General features: G+C 39.0%; 1 protein-coding gene across 2 annotated transcripts; it reads right to left on the bottom strand.

Moving 5' to 3' along the window:
- Positions 1-180: 180 nt before the first annotated feature.
- Positions 181-13,077, bottom strand: C23H6orf62 (chromosome 23 C6orf62 homolog). 2 transcript variants are annotated; one of them, XM_061398722.1, is made up of 5 exons: positions 12,995-13,077; positions 9,784-9,960; positions 8,585-8,707; positions 4,535-4,669; positions 181-1,551 (listed from the first exon to the last, which is right to left on the bottom strand). In XM_061398722.1, exons 1-5 carry the CDS (start codon positions 13,034-13,036, stop codon positions 1,426-1,428), a joined length of 603 nt encoding a protein of 200 aa, XP_061254706.1. In that variant the 5' UTR covers positions 13,037-13,077; the 3' UTR covers positions 181-1,425. The 2 variants fall into 2 exon arrangements, with proteins under 2 accessions (XP_061254706.1, XP_061254705.1); XM_061398721.1 differs by lacking the exon at positions 12,995-13,077 and adding an exon at positions 11,651-11,785.
- Between the last annotated feature and the right edge of the window lie 1,495 nt (positions 13,078-14,572).

Here is a 14,572-nt window from a genome sequence, read left to right as displayed (position 1 = left end):
TTAGCCATGGGCTAAGAGTCTGAGTGAACTCTGGGAGTTGGTGATGGACAGGGAGGCCTGGCGAGCTGAGATTCACGGGGTCGCGAAGAGTCAGACACGACTGAGCGACAGAACCGAACTGAACTGAAGGTCTCAATAATAGGTACCCAAGTGACTTATAAGAAAAGTTACCACTTCGAGTTTTGTGTATTCACCTGAATAGTCAGGGAACTTTCACCTATTTTATTTAGGTTTTCATTTATTCAAATTCCAACCAGAAGCTAAATACAATTGGAAACCGGTAAGCACTAAGTTTTACTCCAAAGGAGTAGGATCATTCAGATTTACTCCAATAAAAGTATGCAACCCTTAAGCAAAGCTTTTCTTCATTTAAAGAAAAATAAAACAAAAAAACTATAGTCTTTCCTTATGTTCATTGCACAAAATGAGTTCTGCTTTTAGAACTTTGACACTCAATGGTGTTTTTTTTCCTCCCCGCACAATTTAAGATCCCAACTTTAATAACTTTTCTACATCAAAAAAACCCTAAGTTTTCCTTTAGGATGGTGTAAAAACCAGTATTTCTGCACAATTCACTGGAATTGTTTTTCTTTATAATAAAAATCTCTTCTTTTCAAAACCAAAAAACAAAACCCAAAAGTCCTCTACCTATTGTGGTTTCTGCAGCTATGAATGTATTTCTCAGTTTCATAGCCGTTTAGCTACTTCAGACTCCAGATCTGCTTTAACGTGTGTAACTGTGCACACTCGGCAGAATACTCTTTCATAACAGCAACTTGGGGAAAGAGATCTGGAAATAAAACACATACATTTATGAGTACCAGGAAACAAACATGACCCAGTAATATATGAGGCAAGACTGCCTACAATGAGATGCTTTTTAAAGATTTCTTTCCCATGGTTGTATCTTCTTTTTCTTTTTTAAACAACCACTTTTGGCCATTAGAATGAATCTGACACTGCTCTGAACAACGGTGATTATAGCAAAGCTATAAGTTTTAAAAACGTTTATACCTGTTACATTCACTTCTCACCCTCCAAATACTGATGACAGGTGTCAAAGAGGCCAACACCAGCACAAATGGAAAGACCATCAAAAATGAGTATCACCTTGTGCTTTCAGAAACATTTAAGCATTTCAGTGTACAATAGTCCTTTCATTTCACATTTTTAGTAAGATGCTGATGCAGTACAGCAAATATGCAAAGCATCTTCTTTCACACAGTCTGTGCAGAAGACATCTAATTTAAGTTCTGAGATACAAATGATTAAAAAAAAAAAATCCAGGATGAACAAGTTTCAAAATGCATAGTGTTCTGTGCATGAGTCCATTTTTCTTTAAACTCTGAAAGAATCAAGTGGTAAGAAAAAAAAAAAAAATTGCTGCTGCACTCTCTGATCTTCTCCATTTTGCTGGTCAGCACTCTATTCTGGCATGTAGGGATGGAGGTGATCCTCAATGGTGCCAACTGCCCAGTGGGTAAGCTGTTCCTGTGGCAGGTAGAGGCAGATGCTGCATAACTTGAAGATCGTAGCTTTGTTTTTTGGAGTCTGGAAGGGGAAAAAATTTTTAGAACATTCTTAAGAAGGACCTCAACGTAACTGGCCAATTATCACATGAAAATCTCCCACAATTTATTAAGCACTTAAGAACACAGTAACAAAGCATATAGAGTAAGGCAAGAAATTATGGTCCCTATTCATAGGGAACTTGGTCTAGTTGGGACAGAACCTTGACACACGAAATACAGAAAAAGAGTCAACATGATACTAAATGTTTACAGAAATTTATGCAGACTTTAAAAAGTTATGAAAATCAGACTAGCTAAAAGAAATTAGGATTAAAGGCATATCATGGAGATAGATTTGAATAGAGATTTGCAATCACATTTGTATACAGAAAGACAGCAGATGTGGTGAGAGCAGGAGGTAGAGAAATCAGAAATAGGTTAAGAGATTTAAGCATATCCTGGGGTAAAGGACAAGGCCAAAGTATTAACAGATAAATCACACTCGAGTATTTTTAAAAAGCAGTTACCATTTTAACATCTAACTTCTGATAAACAAGTGCAAGGTACTTCCACAAAAAACTATGGCTAGTCACAAAAAACTATGGCTAGTAAGTGGAAGCGGAGAAGGCAATGGCACCCCACTCCAGTACTCTTGCCTGGAAAATCCCATGGACAGAGAAGCCTGGTGGGCTGAAGTCCATGGGGTTGCTAAGAGTCGGACACGACTGAGTGACTTCACTTTTACTTTTCACTTTCATGCATTGGAGAAGGAAATGGCAGCCCACTCCAGTGTTCTTGCCTGGAGAATCCCAGGGACGGAGGAGCCTGGTGGGCTGCCATCTATGGGGTCACACAGAGTTGGACACGACTGAAGTGACTTAGCAGCAGCAGCAGTAAGTGGAAGATGAAGTCTGAACCCAGAACTGCCTTCAAAGTTTTGCATCTTTTCACTATAGCACCTCTTTAAAAAAAGGCAAAAGGAACAGAAGGTGGACTTTGCCAATGTCTGAAGCAGTCTATATACCTATGTACATAAATGAACCCAATACATATATTTTTTCATTTTAACTTTTAAATCCTAGGACTTTCATTTACTACTTTTATAGAAAAGAACATGATCACAGAAGTTATTTGTCCAAGGTCTCATGGCCAGTAAGTTACTGCGTGTATGTTAGAATCCGAATTCTAGGCATGAGCTTCTATACCACCACCCATTCAAAATTTTTTTGGTCTAGCCCTTATCATATACATTATGTTAGAACATAAAGGGGAGATCTCTGCTAGATGATTCCAATCACATTTCTTAATTTCCTTAACTATAAAATAGGAGTAGTAAGATCTATACATCAAAAAACTATTATGAGGATTAAATGAGCTCATACACAGAAAGTATTGAGTTTCGTGCATAATACAGTTGACCCCTAAACAACATGGGTTTGGGCTGCTCAGGGCCCACACATAAGTAAATTTTTTCAATAAACATATTGGAAAAAATTTGAGATTTGTGAAAATTTGAAGAGATTCACAGATAAACCACATAGCCTTAAAGTATCAAAAAAAGAAAAAGGTTATATCATGAATGCGTAAAATATTACGTACAGATGACATGACACTTAGACACAGGGATTGGAACACAGACCCTAAATGCAGTTGAAAATCTCCATGTATAATTTAGTCTTCCCTCCATATATACAGTTCCACATCAGCTAACTAAACCATGAATTCAGCCAACTGGACTGAGCAGTTATGTATTTATTGAAAAAATGTCATGTATAAGTGGACGAGTGCAGTTGAAACCTGTGTCATTCAAGGGTCACTGTAGACACTAGTTGAATATCCTGCTCTACAGTATTTTCTAAGTAACTCAAATGAAAGTATACTATAAGCAATTAAAAAGGATAAAAGAGTCAACCAAAAAATATTCACCACAGGAGCACTTAGGTAAATAAGAAACTAAAAACAAAAAAGGCCCACAACAAAAAACACCCCACCTAAATTGTATGCTTTTCTATCAGTTTTATCACATGCTTCCAGTGAAATTAATTTTCTTAACTCCCAGTTTCTTTTACTTATAACTACACCATAAAATTACTTTCTATACGGTACAAAATGTACAATCTTCCCAAATAGCCTATCAGCTCCTTGAAGGTAGCAGTATGACTCCCAATTCTAATTCTCTAGTACCTTGCACAGACTTGCTCAAATAAAAACAAAAATGTTCTGCACAATGCAATTAATATTGTACTTAAAAAAAAAAAGTATTTAAAATCACCTTCTCAATGAGGCCTTCTCTGGTGACATTATCTAAGAATTCACACCAAACAGTGTAATTCCCTCTTTTCTCTTAGTATTTATTACTTACCTACTTCTAGGTTCCCCACAATGAAATGCCAACCCATAGAGCAGGAATTTCTAACTTGTTCACTGATATACAATATCTGACACTTAGCACTTATCTGTTGAATGAATGCTAAATAAATTACAATGATGCTATTTTTAACAATTAACAAAGTATCTATTACCCACTATAAATTCTAAGTGATGACATTTATTAGGCTTAGGTCCATAAGAATAAACATTTTACCCAATAAAAATCAATTTGGAATACTTGGACTGCTACTTAAATTGGAAATACTTAATTTAAAATACATGTGGACCTTTAAAATACAGATACGCTTTCATCCTTTTAGATATTTAAAAGATCTAGGCCAGTACTTCTCAAAACATAAATGTGTTATCAATCTCTTGAGGATTTTATTCAAAATACAGATTCTGATTATTGCAAACTGAATTCATGACTTTTAGAAAAGCTCCCCATGTAGATCTAACATGCAGCAGTTTGGGAACCAGTGTTCCAGGTTAAGATCAGGACATCTGTTTCTTGGTTTTTAAATAACTTCAAAAATAATGCAATACTGAAGGGGCAAATCAGAATTAAGTAACATACAGAAAACAATTTACTAACCAGTAAACTTTTAAAATGCGCCCTTGTGTGGTTTACAAAAAAAAAAAAAAAAGTTTACCTGCAAGTGCTGTCTGTCAATGAAGAGAAACACCGACTGGTTAGGATTGTTGACAACAATTCCAGTCTTGTCCTTTCGGCTCAGTACATGCAGAAACTGTTTTTCATAGTCACCGTGATGAAACTCAAATTTGGCCTACGAAATAAGACATTCACATGTAACCGCAAGCATGTTACACTACCGAAAACATCTACTGCACCCACACGCATACAGGTGTGCTCTCCAATATGGTAACCAATAGAGGCTACTTACATTCATATTAATGAAATGGAATTGAAAACTCAGTTCTTTAATTGTACTGCCCACATTTCAAATGATCAATAGTCTCATTTGGTGGCTGGTGGCCACCATTCTAAATAATCTCTTGGGATATACAAGATTTCCTTGATCACAGAAAATTCTACTGCGTAGCACTTCATAATTTGACCTTCTAGAAAAACTATACCGAAGTGACTAAATTTTAATACTCCTTTTAAGCCAAATATCATTAAATGAGATGTTCAGACCTACTCAGCTCAAGACTCCTACTTTAGTACTTAGTCCAATAACACCATCCATCTTTCTCTTATATAACAAAGAATGCTACAGATGGCTCTTGGAAAGAAATCTATTTATATTCCAATCCCAGGTGCACACCTCACTACTTACGTGACCTGTGCAAATCCCTTAACTTTTCTAAATTTCAACTTCCTCACCTATAAAATAAAAGGGCTCTAACCCATCAGTTAAGAGGAGTAAATGAAACATAAAACCCACACCTGAAATATACTTCCAGGCCTCACAAAGGTAAGTATCTAAGGATACAGGAACCCCTCAAATTTAAAAAAAAAATGTTTTTATACACATTTTTTTCATATTAGTAAAGTTTTTTACATTATGAAAAACAGTTATCAAGTCACTCATAACATTTTTTTGATTTTTTAACATGAGGAAGATTATCCAACAAAATGTCTATGGAGAAGCCAAACGACAGGTGAAAAGACCAGGCTAACAGGGAATTCAAGAAACCTGGAAACCTTACACAATCTGATATTTTAGAATAGTGAATTGTAAAAATGATTATTAGCCCATTTGGTTCAAACAATCTTTATTCTCCCATTATGTCAAAGACAGTAGAAAATACTAACATGGAAAAAAAGTCAGACCTTGCCGTCTAGGGTTTTACTACCCAGCAGTTTTTCTCATAAGCTATAACATAAAATATGGTATCCCCTACACATGACTCTACATAAAATATTGAATTATACTTTTGCACAATTCAAATAGTTATTGAACTCAATACGAAAAGCATGTTATTAGATAGTGACAAATATAAATAAGATAATCTCATTCTTAAGGGACTCACATACGCTGAAGAGGAAAAGCAACATAAAAACGTAAATCCTAACTTACTTCAAACCTTTCCCAGAATACGATGTGGTTATTTGTAAAAAAAAAAAAAAATCTTAAAATGGGTTCTTACTGTTAAAAGCACCATGAGAAGAAAGAATAACTTAACAGTAGACAATGAGGGCAGTATTAGCAGATGATTTTGGATTGGGCCTTGAAAGATGACAGTAATTTTCCCTGGGGAAAATAAAAATGGTAAGCAATTTGGAAAATGCCATTCTAGGAAACAACCTACACAAACACAAGTGTGTCAAAATCAAGACGATGCTCAAAAAAGACAGCTTCAAGTGTTTCACTATGGCATATATCAAGGTGGATGGAAGAGGCCAGTAGATACCACACTGACAAGAAATTTAAGTGAGACTGAAAAAGGCTTTGCGTGTGTTTCTGTGGCAAATCAATTCTATCCTGCTTGAATAGAGTTCCCAGAGTTTTGGGAAGAATGGTCCACATGAAAAAGAAAACTAATAGGCAGCATGTAAGAAACAATTCCTGGAAGGAAAGTAATGAATGGTCTAAGAGCGTGATGAAGAGCTAACCTGAGCAAAAGCATTAGGAATGAAGAGAAAAGAGTAGACCAGACCAACTTTAATAGTTCTTTCCTGTGCTTCACAGTACTATGAATATAGTGGAACTCAATATTTTAAAATAATCTTTACTGTGGTTTCTATTAAATCTCACTACTGAAGTATTCTGATTTTAAAATGCTTTTGAGTCAGAAAAAAAGGTGTGTGAGTTAAAGTTTGCCTTTCCTTCACCTATCTTGAGAGAATAAACTCTTATTTTTATTTAAGGTTTCTCATTCAGGATATTTATATTAAAATTACTTCAAAGAAGTATGTTTGTTTTTACACTGTTAATTATAAAAATATTATCTAAATCCTAGATAATCCTATATCCTACTGCTTATATTCAGTCCATAATTTAAGGTTTTATCATTCAGGGAACTTTCCACAGTACACGGTAGTGAGTTAAGAGCATAGGCTTTATAGTCAGTCTAGACTTAAGTCTTGACTACCACTTAACTGCATGACCTTGGATTTTTTTACCTATATGACAGTTTCTTAGCAAAAGGAGGTTCCTATCTACCTAGTTTAAGGACTGAGATTCAACATACATCAAATTTTATTTGAAAGACAGCCTAGCAGTCAACACTCAACATAACAGCCATGATTTTAAAGAAAAGTAACACTTGAGAAGACCATTTTAATACAACTATTTTTTTAAAACAAGGTCTGAGAGAAAGACAGGGTACTAGAAATTAAACGTACTGCGATAAGCAGATCTAAGTTTTTCAAATGGGAAATTCTGAACTGAAAAAAACAAAAACAAAAACCTAACAGGGCTCTGGAGAGCAGCACCATTAAGGTGTAAGACCTGCCCTGATAACATGCCTTTTCCATTTCTGTCTTCTATATTCAGCTTAAATTCTCCAGCACATTCATCTTAGTCAGATGTCATCAATTAAAACAACGCAAACAGAGGACGTTCACCTCTAGCCTATCGGCAAATGAACCTTAGAAAAATGACAACTTATTTGAGCTAATGTGTAGCAACATCACCATGGGGACAGAAGGAGGATACCAATTAGTCTATTACACCCAAAAGCACTATAAAGACATTTCGTTAGACTGGATAAAAGCAAAATTTTTTCAATGACAATTTTCACTGTCCTAAGCAATCAGTTCAAAATTAGCCTTGTAAAATTTAGCTTGGTATACTTAGTCTTTAAATAAACGTTAATTACTTCTTAGTTTGTCTGATTGCTAAGTATGTTCATAGAAATTTATTAAACATAAATATATTTAAGTAAAAAAAGAAAAGTTACCTATATCTGACCTAAAACTAACCACAATTAACATTTTGGTGGATCTTGTACTTACAACCATGCACACACAGACAAATTACATCAACACACAGATAAATTCCCTTAAATAAAACATTAGAAATTGTCAAGCACATTAAATGACAAGTCAAACACAGCCAAATGTCAAGGAAAGTTAGTTAAGAACCACTACTAAATTCTTTTCTCCTATGAAGCTTTATATGCAAATCAACTCCTAGGAAAGGGTTTCTTCATTCATTTCTTAGATGAGATTCCTTTAAGAACCAGAGTTAAATACAAAGTATTTTAGAAGCGAGTGTGGTGGAGGGGAAGAGATTTCCTAAAGTTTATCTATGGGCCCCACTATAAACAAAGAAAGTGAAAGTGAAGTTGCTTAGTCGTGTCCGACTCTTTGCAACCCCATGGACTGTAGCCTATCAGGCTCCTCCGTCCGTGGGATTTTCCAGGCAAGAGTGCTAGAGTGGATTGCCATTTCCTTCTCCAGGCAATCTTCCCGACCCAGGAATCGAACCTGGGTATCCCGCATTGCGGGCAGACGCTTTACCGTCTGAGCCACCAGGGAAGCCATGTCTACCTTAAAACATTTGCTCTGACCATAATTTCAAAGACACACTGGGTAGTCAGAACCACCTCAATCTCATGCGATTCTATAATCCAAATGCTGTCCATTCTTACAACAGTCGAAAGGCCAGGAGGGACTTGTGAAGGAGAACCTATCAGAAAGCATATTCCTAAGGAATTTCTTAAATTGGACCCTATTCTCTGAGTTTTCAACTTATTTATGTGTTCACCACACTTATTTTAGAATAAAATACCTGAACAGGCCTAAAAGGCTCATCAGATTCCTTCCACCTAGAGAAGAGGAGACAGACAATTTTTTCAATATCATTCCGAGGCCAAAGAATGAAATCCATCTCCTGAGTACAGCCAATTACATCCTGTAAAATGCCACACACACAAAAAACATTACTTTCAAATAAACAAAGCCATAACAAGCAATATCGCAAATTACAGGGTCTGACTACAAAAACATTTTCAAGTGCAAAAGGTCCACTATACAGCTGACCGTTTAACAACCTGGGCAGGAGAGACACCGATCAGAGTCGAAAACTGTGCGTGTAACTTTATAGCCAGCCCCCCATATCTGTAGTTCTTTACCTGTGGATTCAACCAACTGTACACTGAGTAGTACTGTAAATTATTTATTTTAAAAAACCCACTTATAAGTGGGCCCTGACAGTTGCTGCAAATCCATGTTAAGGGTCTACCACATATTATGTCTTTTAAGAGGTGACAGTAATAGGACTGTATACAATCTGAATAGTTTATGACCTAATCTTAATTTTTATTTTTTAGAGTTCACATATAGTCAATCAGTCCAATATTCATCATATTGAGATCTAAACTCATCAGTGCACAGTGAAAACTGCCAACTGAACCTCTCATTTTTTGTCTTTTAAGTTCTTGTACCATTATTTCCACTCTTAAAATCAGACCCTAATTAATAAAAGGTGTCCTGGAACTTCTAACTCACCTTATTACAGGTGAAATGCAATTTTTATCATATGCCAATTATTGAGGCCAATTAACCTCTTCCAGACCATTACATGGTTAGCTCCAGCTGCCCCCCAAGCATACTAATGATGGGGCCCTCTTGTTCAAGTTACTTTGCCCACAGTAACTTTCAATGAGCTGGAGAAGTTTAGACAAACCGCCTCAAAAGTTCCTTATTTACAAGGGGCAAGATATTTTATTCTCCCCTGAAAAAGGAAATCTCATACATGAATATGTATATCATACATATTACAAAAGTAATATCATACATGAATCACAACAATGTACACCATTACCAACAGAGTAATGCCTAAAAAAGTTAAACATGGCTTTATTTAAATTCCGTTTTTAAAGAGACTTACGATCACCGTTCACTACCCATTCTCAGGAGGGAAAAAAAAAAAAAGGCAAGTTTAACTCACAAAAGCCTACCCAATCAAGACCTAAAAACAGAACTCACCCTTCTCATAGACTGGTATCGAGGAGCATGGAGCTGCACCACATCTTTCTGTAAAAGCTCTATGGAACTTTCCAAAGAATAACTGGAATCTCGCACCCCTTTCAGGATATTTTCTTCATAATTATTTGTCATAACTGGTATAACCTCAGACACTTCAAAAAGTGCTGATTTTTTCTTCTAAAAGGAAAAAAAAAAAGTGTATTAACCTACTGGTAGCACATTGTCTCTTAACACCCAGAGTTCATAATACAATGTTTTGTAGCATTATTCTAACACAGCAAAATTCTTAACTGAAGCCATTTCCATACAGAAAACAGATTTTCAAACTAGGTGGATCCCTCTGTTCTTCCCTCAACCCCCTTACTTCCCAACCACACACAAACAGGCTATTATCAGAATGTTTAACTGCGTTTTTTTAGCATTACGGTAACCATACCAAGAACTTGTTTTGCACAGTATTCCTTAAACAATGAGAAACAAACACCAGACACCCATGTGGTTAAAAAAACAAAACAGTGATTTACTCCTGATCCAAGTTCACTTAACTGGTTCTACGTACAGCAAAATCAAACTCTCAGCAGCTTAAAATCAAGGCTCTAGGGTCAATTTCCATTATCCCTTCTGGGTATTATGTAACTACAAATGTCAATATTCAAAAGGAAAGGAAAAAATGTCCACCAAACCTTCAAACTTAGTTAAGATCAAGAACTCATCAATTTAGGTTATAAAATTCATGAACTGCTCAAGACAACTGTCTGGATACTGGTCCAGTCAAAGATTTCCATAGGTGTGAGAAGAGCTAGATGATATAATTTTCAGCATCTGATAAATTAAATTCAGAGATCTAGTCTATTTTTATCTCATGTTTCTAGTGAACCTACATTGTAATAGTGTCTATTAAAATCTAGTCTTTATCAATTCTGCAATTAACGAAAAAAGAAAAAAGCAAATCTGTGATATTCAATCTTGAGACAATCATTTCAAAACAAACCACTTTCGAAACCACTTTTTATGCTATACCTAGCAGCTACAAGAGTTCTTAAATACTAATAACTTTAATACTGGGAATAAATACGTGAGAAACTTTCAAATTAAAGATATACCATGCCAAGATGGTGTTTTTGATGTGAAATTAGCTCACAACTTAAGCACAAAATCAAAGCAGTGTTTCCTTAATATTCAAAACCTAACCTCATGTTTAATAGAAATTGATTATCTAAGAAACTGTCCATTATTTTAAGTTGCCAGAAGTTTTTATCATGTTTTCCGTGACTACTCACAACTCATTATTTGCTGTTTTACTGTGGGATTAATTCTAACACCAAAAAAACTGTACACTTCTTTTGGTCATGCTGTACTTCTAAAGACAAATTAACCGTTACAGTAATTAACTGCTCCTAAAAATAAAAGTGCATTCTATTTCACTAAATGTACTGTGAGAAAAGGTAAACTACAGCATGTAGCTTGACCAGAAAGCTTTCAGCAAGTAAACATTTTGATTTCAATTACTACTTTCAAACATTCTATATACCTAATCTTTAAATTCAGTAACCAAGTTCTCTATATAACTCCACGTAAATAAAATTTATTATAAAACAAAAATGCGAGTTTTACAATGCTACTCACCCCATGTTAACTAAAAGTGGATCCTGATACTCAGCTTTAGAATTACGTTATTTCCAAACCAATGAGCACACAAGCCTTTCATTCATGGTTACACCCTAACTCCTTTGACTGAGGTTAAAGTTAAAGTGCCAAAGTTAAAGCACACAAATGGAGACTTTTGTTCACCACTCTTTAACCCTAACCATGTAATATACACTTACAAAAAACCTTGTGCTAAATCACATTAAGAACTTTAAATTACCTTCTCCTTGAATACAAAGGCAATATACATCTTGAAGTCAAACTGGTCAGCTAGAGATTCTTTTTTCTTTCTAAGCTGAGCACGTAGTCTGTTCAGAGCTTGTTTCTTCCGGGAGTTTGGGTCCCCCATTTTGAAATACAGGTGGTACTAAAGCCTTTGGAAATTGTCACTAAACTATGGGCACTTTTTCTTAAGACTCAAGTACAACAGAAACAAGTCATTTTTTTTCCTGCTAATATGATTGTATAGCTAAAATCACGACTGCAACCCAAAAACTGCACCTTCTGGCAATATTAGGAGACTGTCATATTACAGGGTCAAGAAACAAAAGCTGCTGTCCAGTCATGTTTGGACAAGAATGGTTTGGGGTCAGATGGGGAAAAGGAAGGGAAGGAAGGAAGGAAAGAGAAAATACTTGAACTAACTTTTTGGAAAACACATTTGGCTTAACTGCCAAAATAAAGGTGGGGGAACGGATAAACCTATTAGTAGGATTTAGGTGTGCAATGAAACACAGTTGACACCAGTCCAATCCTTAAAATCCATCCGGATCTTTTTTTCCCTCTTTTTAGAAAAGGAATAATGAAAAGAAATGAGGGGGACTGTGATCCTTACTTTCCAAATATCAAAAAGGAAAAAAAAAAAAAAAAAAAGCCACCAAAATAACCTCCCCCCAAAACCAAACAGGGTAGGTGAATGAAACTGAAATATCCAATTGAACTTTACCCAGCCAGATTCATGGCTGTAGTACCTAATTAATTCTTAGTTATTTCAGATTTCACTATTGCTATGTATTATCAGTGCGTGTTATTGATTACACTTGGTGGTGAGCAAAGAGAAAAGTGCAAAATCGGTAGAGAAAGAAGGGGAGAGGTTCAGGGTTTCCCTGCAATCAACTACAGTGTATACCGGGGGCGGGCAGCTGTTGCCCAAAGGAGCCATAAGAAAAAACAGCGGAGTCATTACCAATTTCCCCATCACCCACATTTTCACCATCAGGCGGCTGCTAATGCTGCTGCCAAGGAGAATCATGATGGCAGAAGAAAAGGGGGTATATATAACACGATATAATAATGATTCCGGCTCTGTGGTTAGACCTGATTAATGCCCGGGATCCCAACACCCCAAGTCCTGCAATGAGTCCTACATTCCCCGAGGGACCGTTCCCTATGAATCTGCCCGCGTGCAAGATCGTGGGGAGTGAGACTTATCTTCTTGTAAGCATTGCTGAGGCAAAGGTGGCGGGTTCTTTCTCCCAAAGCCCAGGCAGTGCCCGGGGACCACCTGCCTTCCACCCCCCGGAGGTCCCACCCCCACCCTTTGCCTTCAGCGGCAGCGACTCACTCGCACCACGGGAGACACTGGATCACTCGGGTTTTCACTCATTTCATCGTGGAAACAATCCCCGCCCAGGTAGAGGAGGCGGGAGAGGGTAAAGGGGAAGGATCAATGGGAAGAAAAGAAAATAATTGCGTTAATATTAATTACTTTTTAAAGTATGCCCACCCCACCCCACCCAAGAAAAGAAAAAAGAAAAAAAGAAAAACTAAGTTCCCGGATTCCGGATTCAGCTCTCACGTTGAACAGACCATGTTTCCCGAGTTTGGATGGTTTAGGGCGGGGTCGTTAGTTGGCTTCCCGAAGGAACAGGGGGGGATGGACTGGAGGCGGCTGGGGCGGGGTGGGTGACGGGGAAGTCCCCTCCCTGTCCCCGCGGAGACCGGGACTGGCGGACCGACTCTCGGGCGGGGTTCGGGCCCTCTAGCCGCAGCCTGCGGGCGGAGCGGTGGCGGCGGCGGTGGGGGCGCTGCTCGCAGCACGGGCAGGAGCCATGTCAAGAGAAAACCACCAGCCAACTGAACCCCTCCATCCCCGCTGCAGTGCGCACTGTGACCGGGCCGCCCGCGCTGCTGCCGCCGCTCAGCCCCCACCTGGGACCCATAGTCTGGCTCGGCGCCCCGGGCGGCGGCGGACGGGAAGAACGCGGGGACGGCGGCGACGGCGAGAGAAAAAGAGAGGAGGAAAAACGAGGAGGAAGGGGGAGGGGGGGTTGGATTTGTACTGGCGGCGGAGAGGGATGAGAGGAAGGGGAGGGGAGCCCTGCGCTAAAGGGGGTCTGTCAGCGAAGAAAACCCCCCAAAATAAAAAGTTATTTCAGTTCAAGCATCTGCTCTGGAGTCTTTCTTCTCCGCACGGATCGAGTTCCGGCTCTCGGAAAGAAGGTCGAGGAGACCCGGAGGGGGGAGAAGCCGAAGCGGAGGGTGAGCGTCCGCGGTGGCACAGCCTGGTTTCCCCCCCACCGGTGGCTGCGGAAGCGACAGCGGCGGCCGCGGCGCCTCCCAGGTCCGGGGCAGAGTCGCGTTTGAGACGAGAAGCGAGAACAAACAACTTAAAATGGCAGCGACGGCCGCTGCGTCACCCGCCCCTCACCGGCACCGCCCCGAACGCTCTGCGGCTGCGCACCGCGCGGGCCGCCACCATCTGCGCAGGGGCGAAGGGGGAGAGAAAACGGGCTGGGGGGAAGGTTTACATGGTTCTCAAGGAGGGAGAAAGAAAGAGCAGGGGCAAAGGGTGTACGCAAGCTTTGAAATGGGTGACTCTCCGAGCTGAAGCTTCTTGGTTAACACTCCTGCCTCAAAAGAGGAGTTTGAGACTAGACATCTCCCCCTCTTGTCCAGAATGCAGTTTCTATGGGGCGTGAAAGGGCCGACCCAATCTCCCTCCGCCCTTTCTGTCAGGAGGGCCCGGCTCTCGAGCGGGCTCCTCGCCCCGCCCCCTCAGTCGTCATAAAACCACGCCCTTACGCCCTCCCCGACGGAGCACCCGGATGGAATCGCCCTGCCCTCATTTCGTGCTCCCTATGACTCTACTGGGGCGCGGGAGAGGCGGAGCCGGTGGGCGGAGAGAATGCGAAGGTGGGGC

This window comes from Bos javanicus, chromosome 23 (assembly GCF_032452875.1).
Source record: "Bos javanicus breed banteng chromosome 23, ARS-OSU_banteng_1.0, whole genome shotgun sequence".
NCBI lineage: Eukaryota > Metazoa > Chordata > Mammalia > Artiodactyla > Bovidae > Bos > Bos javanicus.
This window is presented reverse-complemented; position numbering and strand designations above follow the sequence as displayed.

What these genes read in the sequence shown, in the direction of transcription:
- C23H6orf62 (XM_061398721.1), bottom strand. Translation starts at nt 11,779, where the DNA reads ATGGGGGACCCAAACTCCCGGAAGAAACAAGCTCTGAACAGACTACGT. An exon ending in AGCCTTTTAGGCCTGTTCAG is followed by an intron (nt 4,670 to 8,584) that starts GTATTTTATTCT and finishes CTTATTTCGTAG; the next exon opens with GCCAAATTTGAGTTTCATCA. An exon ending in TTGACAGACAGCACTTGCAG is followed by an intron (nt 1,552 to 4,534) that starts GTAAACTTTTTT and finishes TTCCCCTTCCAG; the next exon opens with ACTCCAAAAAACAAAGCTAC.